The 22,668-nt window shown below is 27.5% G+C and overlaps 1 protein-coding gene across 1 annotated transcript in view; it reads right to left on the bottom strand.

Annotated features, from left to right (window-relative positions):
* Positions 1–22,668, bottom strand: part of LOC142333178 (isocitrate dehydrogenase [NADP], mitochondrial-like) — a 55,776-nt gene that overhangs the window by 20,783 nt on the left and 12,325 nt on the right. The window contains exons 2-5 of the mRNA XM_075380127.1: positions 10,971–11,086; positions 6,523–6,667; positions 3,277–3,476; positions 3,009–3,143 (exon numbers count right to left, since the gene is read on the bottom strand). Coding sequence (XP_075236242.1) covers positions 3,009–3,143; positions 3,277–3,476; positions 6,523–6,667; positions 10,971–11,086 — 596 coding nt within the window. The remainder of the gene's footprint in view (positions 1–3,008; positions 3,144–3,276; positions 3,477–6,522; positions 6,668–10,970; positions 11,087–22,668) is intronic.

The raw sequence follows: 22,668 nt of genomic DNA, 5'->3' as shown, positions 1-22,668 counted from the left end.
AATGATTTTAATGTAAGCAAAAAGTACTCAGCGAGTGTATATACTGGAGAAAGATTTGGCAACAATGTTGCCTGAGTGGAGTGCGACTGCACTAGAATACATGATTATGATGAATAGACACATATGTGCATTGCGCACTGTCCGATCGATGCATGCAGTGGGCCAGTCTCTATCAGATTGCAGGAGTGTGTAATTGACTTGTTTTTTTTTTCGGTGTCTACATAAACAAATGTGTATTGAAATTATTTAGATGAAATTCAGAACCATACTTCCATGTTTATTATTTCATGGGACAGACTACAGTGTTTATTCATCTGATATTTTTGTTATCTTTATACTATTAAAAATATCAATTAGTAAGTATTTTCATTTATTTTTTTTAGTCCAAAATGTCAGATGTTTGGAATTATTTCAAAAAGGTTGAAAAAGATATGGCGCATTGTAATTACTGTAATTAAATGTCAACTTGCAAAGTCTCCACAATCTTTAAAAACAGCCCCCAAAAAAATAGACAAAAAAATCATGTGATGTCGGTCTAAGTTCACAAAAACAACCCAGCATCTTTTAACTTCTTGAAAAGGAGTAGTTTGGAGAAATTTTATCAAGACTTACTGCCTTGGATGGATTATTCATTAATAGCATTACAACAAGCTCGTTCATACAAGTCATTATGACGAGGCTAATCCTTACCACAAAACAATTCTCGAGTAATGAATCTCAGTTATTCATTTTATGGAGCTATAAAAAATTAAACTATAAATAAATTAGATCGTATGAAGAATGATGGGAAAAATTTTTCTATAACTCTAGATGAATGGACTTGCAAGAGAAATCGCAGATATTTGAATATCAATGTACACAATCTTGAAAAAAATTGTAATTTAGGATTAGCTCCGATAGCAAGTTCTTGTGATGCTAAGACAATGTTAAAATTGGTTTCCAAGAAGCTAAAAACTTTTCATTTGGATCTAGCAACTGATACCGTTGCTGTTATGAAAAGGTTTGGATAAATATCCTCAATAATTGATCAATTGTGTTGTTCACATGCCATACACTTAGCAGTTACTGACGTATAGAAAAATAAAAATCCTGTTCTAACAGATGTAAATGCTATAAGTGATTCTGAAAATAATGAGTCTGAGGATGACTATGAGAAGTAAGATCCTGTTGACATGGATGATTATACATAACCTATTCCTCTTGTATTATTAGATAATTACCAAAACCTTATTTCTAAAATAAGAAACATTTGCAAATATTTTAGAAAATCCCCATCATAAATAACATTCTTCAGAATTAAGTGAAAACGGAAAAGAATTAAATCTGATTCTTGACTGTCAAACGAGATAGAGCAGTTTAGAGGCCATGTTAGAAACATTTATACACTTAAAAGAATGTGTTGCCTTAACTTTTAAATGACTTAATGCTTTTCACATGCGGAATGAAGATGAAGAAGAATATTGCAAAATAGTAGAGCTTATTAAAGTTTCAGGACCAATAAGATTAGCAGCCGAAACCTTAGGCAGACAAGACACGAATTTATTAATAAGTGAAAGCATTTTTGAATTTTTGTTTGAATTAAAAAATTTGAAAACTGAAATTAGTTGCAAGTTATTACACGCTATAAATATAAGAATTGAAGAAAGGTGAGACATGGAATTAATAACACTTCTCCTCTATTTACAAAATTCACAGACCGTTTGGACAAGATCTTCAAGTAAATTTCTTCAATTCACTACAAAAAACTGACATTATTAAGTTATCCGGACAGATATTATCGAGATTATATAAGGATTATTATTCTTCAGAAGATGACCGCGATGTTAAAATAAGTGACAAAGAAGAAAATCAAGACATATCTATGATGAAAAATGCTATGGAAGTAGCAATAAATAAATATCTACAAGAACCTGAAGAAGTGACATCCTCTGTTCCTTAAACATTAAAGGAGTTTTTAATCTTAAGAGGCTACAAATAGAAAAACAAAAAATTTAGATTTTTTATTTAATGCCTAAAAGACAATTAAGCCCAGTTCAGTACCAAGTCAGCAGTTTTTTCTATTTATGGTAACTTTGTGTCCAAAATAAGGACACAAGTAAACAATAAATCCATTGACATTCTTTGTTTTTGAAGTCACATTTTATTAAACAAAGAAAGAAGTAAAATAATAATTTACATGAATATAAAACATTTGTTAATTTCTTTGATTTTTTTAAGGGTATTATTTTGTTAATTTCTTATTTTAATAATTTTATGTATATCTGTATATTTACCTTTGTTTTCCTTTTTTGTATTTTTGAATTATTATAAATAAAAAATTAAAAACTTCTATTTTAAGTTGTAAATATGTTTTGTTTTTTATCTGTACAAATTCAAAACTGATTAACTGGTTTCAGAAAAGTTCAAATTCGAAAACCAGTTTTTTAAAAAGTCGTATTTTGTATAAACCCTAGTAACTGTAATGAAAATGGGTTCTCCATGTATGATCTAACAACAATATATCATAATATAACTCAACTGAGTCCAAAGAAACTGAAAGATAAGAAAATGAAACTGTAAAAAGTGAAAGTGAAAACAATGCTGATTATATTTTTTGATATAAAAAATCTGACACACATGATTTGCGCCAGTTAATCAAAGAGAAAATGTAAATTTTATAAAAAAGAGTAAGGACGGATTGACTGCTTAAATCATTATGTTAGGGCTGAGTTTGTAACATGGATTTGGCTCCTTCTGCAAGACAGAAGAAATAAAGGATATGAATATTAAAAGGGTAGAAAAAGAGGATGACAAACTGGGAGACTGCTCTTAATCAGTTCAATTTACCATTTTACCTGCGATCGACTTATGTCAATAGTTTTTATTACTTTCAACACAAATCACACCGGCAACATGGAAAGACTTGATGAGGTCCCACCTTGAAAAGTTAAATAATATAAATAAATAAAAAATGTTGATATTTTTATTACATTAACTGTAACTACAAATAACACATAATAATTCATTACCTGAAAACTAGAGTGTGCGAAAGCTGTAATAGATTCATCAGTATTATACATTGAAAGGCCTACACCAGGACCCTTAAAATTAAATACTTCATGTTTTACAGTAGTACCATCTTCTCCAGTGAATAATAATTCCAACTATAAAGTAAAAAAACAAAACATAAAAGCATGTATTATTACAAAAATAAAGCAAAATAAATTAAAAAAATAAAATTCCTTAGAGTAACAGAAAATAAACGCGTTAACAAAAAAAAAACATAATAATATTTACCTTTCCTGGTTTGGATATTAGAACATCGGTTGCCTTATACTGATCACCAAATGCATGTCTTCCAATTATAATCGGCTGGGTCCAACCAGGTACTAATCTAGGTATTGTTTTACAAATAATCGGTTCACGGAATACAGTTCCACCTAAAATATTTCTAATAGTACCATTTGGAGATAACCACATTTTCTTCAAATTGAATTCTAAAAAAAAAAAAAAAACTACTATTAATACAAGTGTAAATCAAATATAAACCAGAATTTTGGTTTTATAGTTTATTGAAGGAAAATAAAACTACATACAATATTATTTTTCTACATAATTTCCTCTTTTGAAACACATTTTTCCAAGTGGATACGTAGCTTTTTGATCCCATTATCGTAAAGAGAAGGTGTGTGTGACATCAACCAATTGACCAAGAATGTTTCAACAGCAGCATCATCTTTAAATTTATATCCTCCAAGTGCTTCTTTTAGTGGCCCAAAAAAATGATAATGAAGACAAAAAAGTGACACTTGATGAGGGCAGAAAAGCTGTTCACAAAAACGTGACAAATCAGTGATAGATTTTATAACTATTATTAGAAAAATAATTTTTTTTTTTGTAAGTACTTAGAAGCATTTTTTAATCATTAATTACAAATTTATTACGGCCCAATTTTCTTTAATTGTTTTATGACTTGAAATCTCACGGGAGAGAGAGCTCTAACCTCATAAATAAGGGCTCTAAACAAGTTATAAGGAGGTCGCCTTTTAGGTTTTTACAAACGACTACTAGATGATACTATTGAGATGTGAAATTATTATTGTTGTAAAATTTGACTTTTTTTATTATTACAACATTTGTAGCTCAGAAACTGACCAAGAATTTTATTAACACCGAGTATTTAAAATAAACAGTTTTGTGAAAAAATAGAAGTTTCATGTGAAGGTTTTCATTGAATGATTATTTACAATTTTAGGGCCAAACTCAACAACAATGACTCAAATTGCTTCATTAAACTTTTGATAATGAAATCACCATCAGAAAAGACTGTTTACAATTGGTTTGCAGGCTTTGAATTTTGTCGTGGTCATACTTCTGTCAGCAATTAATTTCATGAAAGTCGACCAAAATCGATTGTTCCAAAAAACATCAATGCTGTGTGCAACAGATTGAGGAGGATCGGCATGGTACTTACCACGAGGTAGAGGCATCCTTAGGCATATCGAAAACTACAATACATTCAATTTTGCATGAATATTTTTTGCTGTGAAAAAGATGTGTTCGTGATAGATTCCCCATAATTTGACTGAAGCTCAAAAACAAATTCGTGTTTAACTGTGTAGGGAAATGCTCAGAAAAACCGAACAAGGAAATGCAAAATCTGTATACAACATCGTAACAGGAAACAAAACTTATATATATTTGTACTAGCCAGAAACTAAGCAACAATCAACTGTTTGGGTGTTCCAACAAAAGTAGTTTATTCAAGAAGCACTTCCAAGAAAGTGATCGCTTGATTCTTCAGTTATACTGGCCACGCAGCAATCATCACCTTAGAGGATCGAAGAACAGTTAATGGTGAATGGTAAATAACAATTTGTTTGCCAGAAGTCATCAATAAAATCAGGAAAACAGCCAAAAATTTTTCTTCATTCTTCATCACCAGCTCTCACAGCACATCAAACAGTCGATTATTTGATAGAGAAAAATATTGAATTAATGTCCCATTGCCTGTATTACCTGATTTATTACCCAATGACTTCTTCTTGTTCCCAAATGTCAAACAAAAAATGCGTGGACAGCGATTTTTAACACCTCACGAAGCTGTTGAATCCTCCAAAACTATGTTTCTAAAGTATCAACACCCAAGTGGAAAAAATGTTTTGAGAATCTGTTCAAACGCATGCAAAAGTGTTTAAATCTTAAGGCGAATATTTTGAGAAACAATCAAAAGATTTTTTCTTTTCTTGTTTTTGTAAAAACTTAAAGGCACCATCCCTTGTGTTGTGTGTGTGTGTTGTGTGTGTGTGTGTGTGTGCACATGTGTAATATTATATAGCTAATAGAAATAAAACTCTACTTCATACAAGGTAATGAATATACAAATTAACAACCAATAACTTATCTCCATTAACAATAAATATCATAATTACTTATTTATAAACTTATCATTCATAAAACCAAACCTATGTTATACAACACATTTATTGACAAAGCCAGATATCAATTAAACACTCATGTTAATAAAAAAGAAAAACGTCTGTTTATAGTAAAATAATGTTCATAATAAAATTTTATAGAATTTTCTATACGATTATATAATTACATATAAGATTTGAAATCAATGAAATTTAATATTTGAGAGATTTCCATAATTTTTAAAAGCTGTCTGTCTATCCCAGTACAACTAAAGAATCACAGATCTCATTTTGATAAAATAAACCTTCACATTAAAAAAGCTTATATTATAAGAAGTAACACAAAATTATCAAAAATATCATCAAGGTAAAAAACTGCTTCCTGCCAGTTTTTAACTTAATCTGAATTCTGAAAAAGTTGAATAAAAACAAAACCTCTAAATTCTATATAAAAATGATAATTTTTCTTCAGCGTTTTTAAAATTTAAAATTTTAAACTTCACACCAACTATGGTAAAAAATTTGTTTTATCCCTTTCTTAACTGTTTTGTAGTACCTTAACAAGTTTATACGGGCACTTCCTATCATTAATTGGATTATTTTGCAATATAACCTCAAACATAACTGAGAAACGCTTTTGTGATTTAACAATTTGGATTTAAGAGGAACAGATAATATGGTTTTTAGCATTTTTAATCAACAAATTATATAAAAATCAAAGAACATACCCTGGAAACCCATCAATCTTTTTGGATTATGAGACCCTTCGATCATATAAGTAGAACTAGTAGATTACAGTTGAAAATCCAGAAACACAGTTTGTTGAGCATTATTTCATATAATGATAAACCAGTGATGATCAGTTATCTTTCACCATTACATATGAATACATAAGGTATTCACATTTAATAAATCTGATTCGTAAGGAAAAAATGAAGTGTACCTAAAAATTAGAATACAGAAAGCCGGATATAGGAAATATGTTCAATTTAAAAAATCAGCACAACAGAGGGTGGTAATAGAGGAAACCATTAAAGTATGAAAAAAAAATTTCATTTTTTTTCTACTAGAAATTACCTAAACTCCTTTGATTAGTCTATTTGTAAATTAATATAATAAATATTACCTTTTACTCTTCCCTCATCGGGTGTAATTGTAGCGCATTTAATGCCAACATTATATTTTTTAATAGCATTAGCAGCATCAATCGTCACTTGATCATTAGTTTGATCTCTGTAAGGTAATCCTAGATCATAATACTTGCATTCAATCTGTAAAAGTATTAAAAATAAATAGTTACCAGAAGAAGTTACTAGAAACCAAAGAAAATTCTAAAAAACAAATTATGATCTGAAAAAGATATGTTTTGAAATAGCTGGCTTTTGCTTACACTTTTTTGTGAATAACTACTCACAGAAAAAAAAATTGTAAACACTACACCGAAGTATAATTGAAAAAATCTTGCGATATGATCTAAAACTATTTTATGGTAATATTTTTTTTAATGTATAATTTTTTTTGACGAGTCAAGAAATTCTATCTTCAGCAGCTTTTTCATTATTTGTAATATTTAATTTAGACATTATAAACTGTCTAAACACTTTACAAAAAACTCCCATTTATCTTGAAAAAGATTTTTTTTGAGATGAGATGTTTTTCTTAGTCCAAATCCAGATGTTTACAAATCCATATTTTTTTCATGTATTTTTACTTCCTTGTGCGAGCTAAAGGAAGTATTGTGATTGCAAAAAATTTTGGTTTCCAGAATTCAATGGAAATAATATCCACTATGACTAGTTTCGACATGACGTCTGTACGAACAAACGTACGTATGTATGTATGCATCTCACAACTCAAAAACGGTTAACCATAGGATATTAAAATTTTGGATTTAGGACTGTTGTAACACCTACTTGGGCACCACTCCTTTGGATTGCAATCGACTGAATCAAAAGTGTCCAAAAAAGCCTAAAGTCCAAAAAATTTGTATTTTGGACTTTTTCTTAACTGCAGTAATAAGCCCTTCATTGAGAGCTTTTCAATGATATATATTTTCATTGGTTCCAGAGTTATAGACAAATGAAATTTTAATTAATGAAATATCTGGATTTTCCAAGGGGAAGGCACATCGGTTCAAATCAGACTTCATCTCTTTTTTTAAATTTGTTTTTTTAATTTAAATATATTCATTTATTAATAATTATTAAGCTGCAACTGTAAAAAAAAATTTTCAAATAATAATTCAATAATAACAATAAAAAAAAAATATGAAAAATATCAGAAATTATTAATGAAATTCAGGTGCAGATAAATGTGAAGAATACAGAACAATTAGTTTAACTAGTCATGCATCAAAAATCTTAACTAGAATTCTATACAGAAGAATTGAGAGGAGAATGGAAGAAGTGTTAGGAGAAGACCAATTTGGTTTCAGGAAAAGTATAGGGACAAGGGAAGCAATTTTAGGCCTCAGATTAATAGTAGAAGGAAGATTAAAGAAAAACAAACAAACATACTTGGCGTTAGACCTAGAAAAGGCATTCGATAACGTAGACTGGAATAAAATGTTCAACATTTTAAAAAAATTAGGGTTCAAATACAGAAATAGAAGAACAATTGCCAACATTTACAGGAACCAAATAGCAACAGTAATAATTGAAGAACATAAGAAAGAAGCCGTAATAATAAAAAAGGAAGTTTGACAAGAATGTTCCCAATCCCCGTTACTTTTTAATCTTTACATGGAACTAGCAGTTAATGATGTTAAAGAACAAGTTAGATTCGGAGTAACAGTACAAGGTGAAAAGATAAAGATGCTACGATTTGCTGATGATATAGTAATTCTAGCCGAGAGTAAAAAGGATTTAGAAGAAACAATGAATGGCATAGATGAAATCTATCAAGAACTATCGCATGAAAATAAACAAATACAAAACAAAAGTAATGAAATGTATTAGAAATAACAAAGATGGACCAATGAATGTGAAAATAGGAGGAGAAAAGATTATGGAGGTAGAAGAATTTTGTTATTTGTGAAGTAGAATTACTAAAGATGGATGAAGCAGGAGCCATATAAAATGCCGAATAGCACAAGCGAAACGAGCCTTCAATCAGAAATATAATTTGTTTATATCAAAAATTAATTTAAATGTCAGAAAAAAAATTTTTGAAAGTATATGTTTGAAGTGTCGCTTTATACGGAAGTGAAGCTTGGACAATTGGAGTATCTGAGAAGAAAAGATTAGAAGCTTTTGAAATGCGGTGCTATAGGAGAATGTTAAAAATCAGATGGGTGAATAAAGTGACAAATGAAGAGGTATTGCGGCAAATAGATGAAGAAAGAAGCATTTGGAAAAATATAGTTAAAAGAAGAGACAGACTTATAGGCCACATACTAAGGCATCCTGGAATAGTCGCTTAATTATTGGAAGGACAGGTAGAAGGAAAAAATTGTGTAGGCAGGCCACGTTTGGAATATGTAAAACAAATTGTTAGGGAAAATAGGATGTAGGGGATATACTGAAATGAAACGACTAGCACTAGATAGGGAATCTTGGAGAGCTGCATCAAACCAGTCAAATGACTGAAGACAAAAAAAAAAAAATTAGTGAAATAAAATTTTATGTACTTTTCATTTAAAAAAAATGTGTATTTGTAATGTAATAGACGTAAAAGGAAGTCATGTGATGCCCACATCATATTTTTTGCTTAAAACAATAAAAATAAAAAAAGAACATAATATATCAATTTTTCTTAATTTTACTAACAGTCAAGGTATTGCTTTTATTTTAATATAGAATAGTTTGTTAATGGCATTTTCATTCTCCATGTCAAATAACAGTAATCTTGTCTTCAATTGTAAATTGTTTTTTTTTGCTCTTTTAACAAAGTAATAATAAATAATTAACCAAATTGTAATATAAACAGAAGGATAAATTCACCAAATGAATCATTAAACACACCAAACAGTAAATCCAATAAAAACAGGACAGGCACAAACAAAAACAAAATTTTTAATAATAAAATTAAAACCAACAGAACAAAATAATTACACTATTATATGAAAAAGGGCAACAGAATAAACAAATTTATAAACAGTAATGTTATGAAAAAATATTATTAATGTGTTGGAAAAAATATAAAAAGGAAATTTATTCTTTTTTTTAGCCTAAATATATAAACAAATATTAATTAAACTGTTCTTAATGATCCTACTCCCTTTCATGCTATATCATATACACTATACATATACATATACTAATGTATAGTGTTTACACGACACATTAGTGTATAGTGTTTGTTTAGCACAGTATATAGTGTTTTATAGTGCACACTATACAATGTATAGTGAAAATTATTCTGTTACTCATCCAGGAATCTTTTATAAACCTCTCTTGATTTTTAAATCAGTTTGGCTTAAAATTAGCTAAGTACTTTTTCTATGATGTTAAGATTTATTATGTTAATAATGATAATATGTAAAGATTTATTTAAAAATCATAGTGTTCTAAGAAGAAAATCATGTACGTAGATAACATCAACAGCCAAATGAGACTACAGGTATCTTATTCTAAAAAATATGAGATACTACAGAACAAAGAAAACATTGATTTTCAGATTTATTCCAGGTATAGATGTTTAGCGACTAGCAAATGATACTCTGTACCTTTTCAAAGTTGTGGGCTGATTTTGAAGTCTTAAAACAATGAGAAGGGCCAAAAAACGTTTGTCAGCTCAGTTATCTGAATCGACTCATTCCTTCACCTACTCAAATCAAGCATTTAAACAAGATTATGAACTTTGGCTAGACTGAAATTAAATTAAATTTCAACTAACATGTTTGAAATTTAAACATGAGTTCCTCCACCACATCTTGTAAAAACATTTTTTTTTGCAATTTATTCATGAATATTTACGGAGCAGGAAATTTGAAGCAAATAAAATCTGTAAAGAAGTTTTATGTAATTTTTGGGGAAATTTTGACTTTGATTCCATCCATATAACACTAGGAAGAAATATCCAGAACAGATAATCAAGTTTCCACAAATAAAATATAAATTCGTTCATAACCCAAATAATATGTTCACAAGAATTAAAGCATTAAAAAACTTTATACTTTTATATATTTGTGACGCTAAAGAACACAATCCTTGGATAAGATGAAATTCAAATATAAATAATTTTTTTCAACAAAAATTTTTTTATTAACAAAATTTTTGTAACATTACAGTGAAAATTATCATACAGTAAATTTAATTACAGCACTGTCAATCATACAATATAAACAGACACATTGTTCTTTACAGAGTTCATACAAATAATAAAGAATCACAGAGTGATCTGAAATAAGTAATACAGTTACTTTCCAAATACAAATAAGAAATAATACAACCAACTAGGAAAAAGTTTACAAATAAGTAATATAAATGAATGCCTGGAAAATTAGGGTGAGCTTTTTTGTTCACCCTAATTTCATGAGCAAAAGGGTGAGGAAAAGGAGTATGATAAGACAGTTACTTATCGATAAATAATAGCTATTTTAACAATTTTCCAATAAATATTAAAATTTCCTACCTTAACATATGGAAAAATAAGATTCTTTTTGATATTTTCCCAAATAATTCGTGTCATTTCATCGCCATCCATTTCAACAACCGGATTATCAACCACGATTCTACCAGAAGTACCATCTGCAATCAGAAAAAAATATAAATCTTTTAGCCTTCTCTCTTTAAGGAAACAAAAGCTTTTCTTGTTTTTAATTTTTTTAAATTGGGCAAAGTAGTTTTAAACTCAAAGTATGGTTTTTTGTAAAGAAAGATTTTTTGAGAATGCAATGATAATAAAACATCTAGAAACATCATGTAAAATATAAAATACAATTTTTTAATGTTTTTTTAAATAAATACCCGGTAAAAACAAACGTCAGATGTTTACATTGAAAGCATTATTTTTGGTATACACATATATTTAATATTATATAAAATATAAACCACCAAAATCAAATAATTAGATAAATTAAATTTACCTTATTAATTTCCAATGACGATTTTCACATAACACACATCTTCAGCACACTTAATTCTATAATTATTACATCAAAACTTTTTTTTTAATAATTTGTCACTTTTTTAGAAATTATATTTTCTACTGTTAAATTTTACATTATTAAAACCATAAAGTAATTGTGTTGTTCAGTACTAGAATAATTTTACAATTATTTTAAGATTTAACAACAGAAAATATTATAATTTTTGAAAAAAAAGTGACAAATCATTAAAAAGAATAAATTTTAATGTAATAAATATAGAATTTAATACCACTGAAGATACGGGTTACTGCAAAAACCAGTAATTGGAAGAAATTAATAAGATAGGTTTAACTTATCTAATACAGTGTTTTGGTGGTTTATGTTTCATACAATATTAAATTTTATTAAATACTTATTTTTGAATTTTATGAAACTAATAATTTTAAATATATTTTTCAAGTCTACAGAGAACTTTATTTAAAATACAAAAACCGAACCAAATTTATTAAATAGTTGTTTTAAATTCACGATGTAATGCCTTCAGTCACTCTAGCGGTCAGTTTCAGCAACCGATGCTACTGTTTGCATCCTTTCTTTTTCCTGTTTAGCCTCTGGGAATCACCAACAGGTATTACTTCAGAGGATGATATGTATGAATGTAAGTGAAGTGTATTCTTGTACAGTCTCAGGTCGACAATTTCTGAGATGTGTGGTTAATTGACACCCAACCACCAAATAACACCAGTATTTAAAATCTAGTATTGAAATCCGTATAAAAGTAACTGCCTTTACTAGGATTTGAATGTTGCATCTCTCGACTTGCAAATCAGCCGATTTGTGAAGATACGTTCACCATTACAACAACTCAGTGAGTTACTGTTCACCATCTTGCTCTGTCAGCTGATGATACTACTGAAAATTTCTTTTTTTAGTAAGACAAAGTATACTTAAAATATAATCAAAATGTATGTCAGATAAAACTGTTTTATCTGATAATGAACTAGTTTTGATAAAACTAGTTCATTTAAGTATCATTGCATTTATACTACAGAACTACACATGAAACTCTTGGTAAGGCTGTTTACCTGAATATACAATTCCCATGGTAATACAATGGCATTTATGATAATTAATTTGTTACAAAAACTAGTAGTTTGAATACTTTGATATATAAACAATTATTTTTTGGAATACTTTGTTATACATGCAAACAATTAATTTCTTTTTTAATATATAATTTTTTTTTGAAAATCTGTTATTAATTTTGAAAAAAAAAATTAAATATGCTGATCCAGCAAAATTCCTTACGTATGGTCTCTTTATTTCTATGTCGAATTATAAATACTTAATAACTGTTACCAAAGTCATACAAAATAAAATTAATTAATCGTTAACAGAACTTGTATTTCTAAACGGCTGTCAATTATAAAACAGTATGAAAAGGTTATAATAAAAAATTGATGAAAAGAACATCAAAGACTTGTCACAGTTCTGTTTTTGGTAAAAATATAAAATTTTCATTTGAAATTTTTTTATACATTATTAAAAACTGTTATTATTATCAAGCAATGAAAACTTATAAACTTTTTAACTTTAAATGAAAACTGGGTGAGGAAAATGTATAAAAAAATCCATGTCAGTTACTTGCACAACAGTGAAAAAACGTAAAAAGGTGACACATCTGTAAAAACAATAATTTTGGAAGTGATAATAGATGATGGTTGCTTATAACTGAAAATACAAGTAACATTTTCAGTAAAAATGAAAATTCCATTAAATATTGAATGATATTTTCTGCTGCAGTCTGTCATGAAGAATAAATAAAATAATAATTATAATCTTTATTCCACAAAATAAACAGATTACAAATGAAAACAAAATTATTTACAGTTACAAATTCTTAATACATCATTTTAATAGACATACAACCAAACAATATAAAATAATAAAAGTAAACAACTGTTACACAATCCTGTGGAACTAAGTAACTCCTATAGTAATAACTGTATCTGAAGTTACCATCCGTTATTTTTCAATGAGTAAAATAATAAACTAACCGTTTATTGAATAACGGTCAAGTGTGGATTTCCAAGTGGATGTAAAAATAATTACACGATATAAGCCTTGCAGTACTAAAATTTTAGCTAGTACCAAGATTATATATACATACATACAGATTAAATAAATCAGAACCGTAAATACAATGATAAAATACAGATGATAGAATACAGTGATAAAATTGAAATTGATATTAAAACTAGATAAAAAATTGAAAGAAAAATAATGATAACAAAAATAAAAATTAATAAAAATTAGAAAATTTTAGTCATTGATTTCACCCACAATCACAGGGCAATCAATTGAAAAAAACTCTACTTATTCAATTGATATAATAATTGAACATCAGAAACCAGTAATTTATCTAAGAAACTGAAAAATATATTAATATAATAATATTTTGCCTTTATGATTTAAAAATACTAAGGTCAAATTTTAACCAAAAAAATCAAAGGAATTCCAGATCTTAAAATGTTGACAAGATTCAAGAAGTTCTTTGTGTATATATCATCTAGTTTTGAAAGAGACCTGTCTTTAAAGACTAATATACCGACACACATCTTAATGTTATATGAAAATAAAATTTCTTTAAGATTTGATTATCATAGAACAAATTCTGAAACCATCGAACTTTGACTTTTCCTCAACATTAATTTTTAACATTAAAAACATTTTTTAACATTAAAAACATTTTTTAACATTAAAAACATTAATTTTCTTTTGTTATTTTAATTTAGTTAAGAAACTCGTATTCTTTATCATAGTTATGAAAAAGTTATGTTAAACAGTTAAATTATGTTAAGTTACAGTTATAACTTATGTTAAGCTGGAATTATCAGCCACTTATAAAATGTTAAAAGAATTATGTAAAACATTAAAACCAATCGGCAGTCAGCTGTCTATTTATCAACCAACCAAAAAAGCTTCACAAGATCAGGACGTCTGTCTGCAATCCCGAATCGACCAAAATATTTGCTAATGGTTCTTTGTGTTACTTAAAAGTTAATAATTTACATGTAAAAAAAGCTTGTTATAAACAAAAAAAAATTCAAGCAACATTAAAAGCTTGTCATTTTATTATCAGACAAAAGCATTTTTCTATTCACATTTTCTATCTACAACAATTTTTACTAAACTAAAAATTTAACACACTTCCAGCCTCGTGTAAATTAAGTCATGAAAAAGTACATTAGCTCCAGAACTATTTCATAGATTTAAAAAAGAAGTTTTGTAATTTAATTTCTTATCTCTGTTACCAAATGTAAGTAAAAGTTTAAAGAAAAAATGAGAAAATAATTAATTTTTTTCATTTAATTCCCTGTTCAATCATAATTTAAAATTACTTGTATTTTTAACTTCAAAGAACATTAAAATAAAATTATGGAATTTTCAATCTTTTAATACTGTAATTCAAGGCATAAAATATCTTTCTTTAAAGCCAGTCAATTCTAGTATATGTGTATCTATACTAATATATAAAGACGAAAAGGTTTTGTTGTTTGTTCAGGATAAATAACAAAAATCTACTTGATAAATTGCAACCAAATTTTTACTCATGTTTTTTTGGCGTAACTTGAGGTTTTAGATATATTTCATGTCGAAGACTCTCTCAAAAAAAAAAAATATATATATCGTAGTCGAGATTTTCCAGTTGAAGCACAAACTTTAAACTGAATTAATGAACTGTGAACTGGGTATGAACTGCAGGATACAAATTGGTTGAATGAATAACGTCACAAAAATGATAGCATTAAGTTTACGTTAAATAAATTTAAAAAATTTCTATTTAACAATAGATTCTTGTGGGGTCTGCGTGTGAGGCTAGAGTGGCAAGACATGCAAGCAACTCATCGGATTCAAGACCGTCTCCATCAACTGGTAACAAAAGTTGTGCCTCTAGGGTGCTGTTTTGGGATTTAACTTTAAGCTCGTTCATTTTCTGAGGCATTCACAGTCACGAATGGTGCTGTCAAATCTTTTTTTTTAGGCGCAAGGTTCATGCTTCCACAGTTTCGGTTAGTTAGTTTGAGGGAATAGGTTGAATGTGAAGATGTCCATTTAAGGCCTATGTGAAGGCGAAATTTGATTGGTTTTTTCAAACTGATGCAAATGTCTGCCGAGGCATTTACATCGGTGGCATCCCAACCGAGGCCTGCGGCTGATGACTATGAGATGTAATCAGTTAGAGGGTCTAAAGACGACCTCTGGTAAAGCTCCTCAGGGCTTGGAACAGAAGGGGTGGTGTGGGGACCGGTAATGTCACAGATGGCTGTCTTCTCCCTTTGGGGTTGGGATGCTGTTTTGGGAGATGCAATGGGATGCCCTTATAATATCGCTGCAAACAATCATCCGATTTTTAAAATCCAAACAAGATATTTTTTAATAGGTTGAAGGCTAACTTTTGCAAGCATCAGATACACTCTCGATCTAGCAGATCACGGTTATTCGGAGATGTTATCTAAAAATGAAAAATTATTTATAAAAATATGTAAATAATAAATAATCCATTATGGTGCTCGACTTTTAATTTGGACCGGTAGGTGGTGACCTGCAAAATTTTATGCTACTTTCTTACAGCAAGCCATTCCCAAGATATTTTTCAGTAGATATTTTCAATAGAGGTCTTAAATTGAAGCCAACACATTGTGAACGATTCATAATCAATGTCAAGCAAAAACTACTGAAGATAAACTGATGAAAATTTGTATACATGTTCTTACGGTGTAACTGCACACTAAGAAAGGTTTTTTGAAATTCCAAATTTAAAGGGGTAAATTCGAGTAACAATGAAATTTACAATTTTTATAATTTCTCAGTAACAAATGAAGATATCAGCTTGATTTTTGTGTAGGTAATCGTCATGTGAATATCTAAAAACCAATTTCTAGATTTTTGAAATTCAAAATTTCAAAGGTTAAAATGGATTTTTGATTTCTTTTCGAAACCCTGCTATTTTTTTTATTTTCCCGATAACAAATGAAGAAATCAACCTGATTTTTGGTGAGTGTTACCTTTTTGTGAATAAACCAATTTCAGATTTTTAAAATTCAACCTTGAACGGGGGTGAAGGAATTTTTTTTGAAAAATGATTGTAGATTTTTCCCAATCCTGATTATATTAAACGACATATTTAGAAGATTTGGACTTAATTTCAGATAAAAATTTAAAAACAATTTTTTGGTTTTTTTAAATTCTGATTTTTTAAGGGATGCGAAGGTATACAACAGTGTGACAGACAATGCCACTGTTACTGTATGTATTACTGGTTGCACCAGCCTCCAGTAGTGTATATATATATATATATACACACATTAGAATAAGTAGGTAAAAATCAGAGTTACTGTAATCAGTTACTTTTTTTTCATATTAATTAGATAATTTCTGAAATATACACAGTTCACATAACAGTAAGAAATTAATGATATAAGAAGAAAATTAGTTTTTACAAAGAAAGCATTTCTATAAAAAATATATTGAAGAATACTTGTGTTAAGCAATAATAGAAATATATTTTAACACATAACAAAAATGTAACTGAAAAAGAATTTATAAATACAAATATGTGTTCATTTAAATTCAGGTCAAAAAACTAAAATTGACCTAAATCAAAAAACATAAGATAAAAAAAATTTAAAAAGTTGTTAAGTAATCATTAACATTATTAAATTAGGTACACATAATTGAAATATCTCTTACACATCCATAACCCACAGTTGCTTAACTTTGCTGATAATATGAAAAAAAAACTATACACACAACTGCAAAATAAACAAGAGTTTAAAGTACCATTATAATTTAGTAATATCACACATAAATCACGTTTCACATTTTTTTTATCTCCTTCCTCAATTAAAAAAAATCTCTTAAACATCAATAATACGATCTAGAAATAAAACTAATAATTACTAATTAACTTAATAAAATAAAAAGTACTCAGGTAAGTGAACAAAAGAGGTGGACTGATCAATATACCTTTTTTTAATATATAAAAATTACGTAATAACAATAAAAAACAAAGCTTATTTGTTTAACATTTCCATCTTGATACAATAAAAATATGATAGGTCATGAACGTTAAAAATAAAGCCAATGCGTAATCATAATTAAAAAAATGCATATAGTTTAGATTAGAATTAATAAAATGTAAATAGCATTAATAATTCTCTGAAAACACTAATAGATATAAATATATATATATATATATATATGTGTGTTAATTAAATTTGATTAGCACAGTGGTCAATATGTTAATGAATTGTTTGAATTTTCAAAAAATTAATATATAAATAATTTTACTGAAATTTATCTTAGATTCATATTATTCCTCTATACCAGCAATTCTCATGCTTTTTTAGCTTCATGATCCCCAAAAAGTAACAAAAAATTAAAATGAATATTTTGTGACCTCCCCAACCACGCCCAATGAAACCTAATTAAAACTATTTAGCTATAACTGTTTGCTAAACGTGATGAAATAGGCAAAAAGAAAAATATCTCTTCTTTTCCATACAGAAATCAGATAATTATCGCCGAGAAAAGTGTTAACTCAGTTATTGAAATTGTAAGTTCAATTAATATTTTTCCAGGATAAAAAAATGTCATTCTCAATGTTTTTACAGATTAATCAATATACAACTATGTTGCTGTTGGCTTACTCAGTTGACATATTTTTTTATTTAAATGACTTGAATGTGAATTTACATAGTAAAAATATTTTATTAATGACAAAGTTCATACTTTCATTAAAAGTTTGATATCTGGATTATTCACCTTCAAAGCAAATATTTTCACGTTTCTACTCGTTTGCAATTATACTGAGAAAAATTTGGATGAAAAAGACAGTATTATTCACCAAAGTTTGGATGGCATGAAGATGTATTTGCTCAAGCTAAAAATTCTGTTAGCAGAGCATTTCCCGTAAGATAAAAATGATTTCTGTAAGAGACAGGTACTGAATCCATTTAGTGAAAACATTACTGCAGCTGCTAAGTTACCAATTGAGATTCACAACAAGCTCATAGAAATATCTGCCGATAAAATGTTACAGCAACAAATTCACATCTGAAAGTTTTGCTTGTCGAAGTGAATATGAAAATTTAGTCACAGAAGCATTCAAAATATTAATTCCTTTCACCATGTCTTACCTCTCTGAAAAGGGTTTTACATCTATGGTCGTGCTAAAATCTATCTAAATCGAGGAATTGTTTTTTTTATCACTTGAAAACAATTCCTTTTGTGTGTTTCTAATATAGATCCACATATGGAGACACTTTTAAATGAAAAACAAATGCAACCATCTCATTAATTTATTTTCTTTACATGTGTACTTATAAATGTAAGTAAAATGTTTATAATGAATGACGACTTTTTCCTCATAAAATGATTTCATTATTGTTTACAAGTAAAATTATGGGCTAATTTCGTAACCCCTTTGGGGATCATGACCCCAGGTTGAGAAACGCTGCTCTATATTGTTAAATTATATTTTAATTCACCTAATTTTATTAAATATAAATTCTATTAAAATTCTAATAAAATAAACTGCCTAGATTCTATTAATATAAACCACCTAGTACAGAATATTGAAATAAGATACAAGTTACCTTAATTTTACCATGAAAGTACTTTCACAGGATTTCGCATCGTCAGTCACAACTGAAATATTTAATTAAACTTTTTAAGTTTAATTAAATTAAAATATGTCTTATCACAATATTCTGTAGTAGGTGGTTTATTTTAATAGAGTTTAAATACATATAATAAATTGTCTTTCAAAAATCTTAATGAAACTATTAATGAAAAGCAAAGTTTACTTTAAAACTAATTAAGATGCCATAATAATATATGAGGAAAACTATAATGAAAATTATTAAGCACTTGATTTGTAAAAGAAAACGTAATACAAATTTTAAGTTAATTAAACATTCTGCCATCAGACATATCACTTTCAGAAATTACAAATAATCTGAACTTGAAAAAACTGGTTAAAAAATTATAATTAATATAGTTTTATTTAAATGAAATAACCAAAATAATAACATTTTAAAAATTATAAATTAAAAAATTACAGAACAAAGTAAATTTTTTTGATTTTAATAATATCTATGTTTAAACAATTGCTTAAAAAATAGGGAAATTTAAAAAAAAAATACTTAAATACAACAAGGAAAAACTTAAGTATTAAAAAAAAAGATATCCTAAAATATCATAAAAATTGATAAATGAAATACGCTTTGTTAACACATTATTTAACTGTATATTTAAAAAATATTACTAAGTTAACATAATAATCAGCACATCCTGACTCTAGCTGCAAACTTGCAATAAATAAATTTTATTGACATATTTAAACCAAGGATGTTTTGAAATTTTTTAATATATTTTTGAAACATGATTGTGCTAGCTAGCACCAAAAACTATTTTTACTTCCTTGTACGAAGTGAAGGAAGTATTGTGATCGTGAAAAATTTCGGTTTTCAGATTTCAACAGAAATATCCATTTTGACTAGTTTCGGTGTGATGTCTGTACATATGTATCTCGCATAACTCAAAAACGATGTTGAAACTTTGGATTTAGGCCTGTTTAATATCTAGTTGTGCACCTTCCCTTTTGATTGCAATCAACTGGACCAAAAGTGTCCAAAAAAAGTCAAAACTCCTAATTTTTTGGATTTAAATTTTCTTAAATGCAGTAATAAGCCCTCATTGGGAACTTTTCAATGACATATCATAAGTGGTACTTATTTTCATCGGTTACAGAGTTATAGCCAAATAAAATTTTAATGAAATATTTGGATCTTACAAGGGGAAGGCACATCAGTTCGAATCAGACTTCATCTCATTTTTTTTCTTTTTATTTAAATATATTGAATTATTAACTGCTGATTGTAAAAAAAATTTAAAAATATGAGTATATGTAATTAATTAGGCATACAATGAAATCATGTGGTGTCCACAACAGATTTTTTTCAATAATTTTTATAAAATTTAAAGAACTGATACTATGACACGTACAAAAAAGGTTTTCTAATATTTTTTTCTTTATACTTCTTCTTTCTTTTTTCTACAACACTTCTTTCTTTAAGTTTTTCTTTAATTTTACAGCAGACATGTTTAATTTTTTAATAACAGCTAGTTTAAATACTTTACCACTAAACACACCAAGTTGTAATTATATTTATATTTGTAATTATAACTTATATTTGCTAGAACAAGTTAAAAAAAGTAAATTGATAGTCTAATAAAAATACTAATCTACAAAAAAAAGTAAATTATTATCAAAAGTTAACAATATTCACTATCGTGAAACCAGACAACTATTTTTGTTTAACAAAGCATAACACTTTGATCTACACGGTTCAATTTATATCATTAATAAATTATCTAAGAATCCTCCTATCAATTGATGAAAAAAATTTATTTTTACAAATACAGTACTATTCTGTTTTTAAATAACTTTGAGTTTTTAAGTAATAATTAACAATAGGGTACCTGAATTGTTTTTACATTATTTACCATTTAAATACGTATTCGCACGTTTATCAAATAATGCAAAATTGCAAATAATAATTGCTTAATTTAAAATTGTTATTCTATTGTTCTGATTTTTTCATTCATTATCTTTTCATAATTACATCATTATTATCTAATATAATTACTATTTTTATCTACTAATGTAAGCTGTATTATTGGTTATTTTTTTATTCATAATTTTGAACTTTTTACAGTTGCTCTGATAATAAATTTTCCCTTGAATCTTCCAAGCAAAAATTGCAACAATTTCTTTTCTGTTACACAAAAAATAACAAACCTACAGATATAACCGATCCAATATATAGATATATATTATGACGTGAACAAATCATTTATTTATTTCAACAGAATTTTTTTTTTACCACTTCCTGTTTACTAAATTACCATAAAACTCGTAAATAAAATGCAGAATAATTAACATCGACTTATGTAATTATTTTATTTATATATTCTACTATGATTTTGAATGTCCTGTAATATACACGTTAATGAGGAAAGAGATGGATAAAATGGTACGAGAAAAATCAATAGATCCTTACCATGAAATGAACCAGAGAGGCTAAGCACCTAGAAATTTAACAATTGAATTCACTAAAAAATATAAACTGCTAATATTATTTATCAAATATATAGAAATTAAATTTATTTTCAAATTCATAAACACATTTAAAATATATATATATATATATATATATATATAAAACAAAAAATGATGCTTTACAGAATTTAAAATACCATATAAGATAAGATAAAAATTAAACTAATAAAAATTTTTAAAATTTAGCCATATTTTTAAAACTATACACTCGTGTCCTTTATATTATCATATTGCAGTACTCCGTATTTTATTTGTTATCAGTGTCTGTATTTCTGATCATATATACCCATTTTAATAGTATAAATTAAATAATTTGACCAAGCAATAGGTTCAAGCTTACATGTTACTCCAAAAGTAGAATAAAAAAAATATAAAAAGATAGATTTAAAGACATGAATAAACCAGAAGATAATAGATTATAGAAACACATTAGGAGTGATGGATATACGCAGAAAACAAAAAATATAAAAGATATGACAATAGAATTGTATATATATTAAAAAAAAAAAATTAACAATGTGCAAAGTAACAAAAAAAGATCAGTCGAAGGATAGATTTATTAAACTAGAGAATAATTACAAGAAACATGGATAAGACAAAATATGGGATTTTAAGGAAGCAAAGACAAAACATAATAATATCAGCGGTATGGAAGAGTTCAATTAGAGGGAGAAGAGAGCTAATAAGGGGGGAAAAAATACACAAAATAATTGTATAGAGGGGGAAAATTACCTTATAAGATTACTAAAGGAGAAAACTGAATCAATGATTTTACAGAAAACTCTGAAAAACTTGGAAAAGGCTTCGATAGACTTAATAATAAAACAGTAATACTAATGATACGATATATTGTACAGGAGTAATGTGCTTATTGAACTGTACAAAAAGGTTGCCAAACTGGAAAACTACTCACCCACTATGGTCTAGTAATGAATTCAACATCGCAAATCAGCTGATTTTGAAGTCAAGAGTTCTCCGGTACAAATCCTAGTAAAGGCAGTTACTTTTATATGGATTTGAATACTACATCGTGGTTACCGGGTGTTCTTTGA

This window comes from Lycorma delicatula, chromosome 12 (genome assembly GCF_047948215.1).
Source record: "Lycorma delicatula isolate Av1 chromosome 12, ASM4794821v1, whole genome shotgun sequence".
NCBI classification, from domain to species: Eukaryota; Metazoa; Arthropoda; class Insecta; order Hemiptera; family Fulgoridae; genus Lycorma; species Lycorma delicatula.
This window is presented reverse-complemented; position numbering and strand designations above follow the sequence as displayed.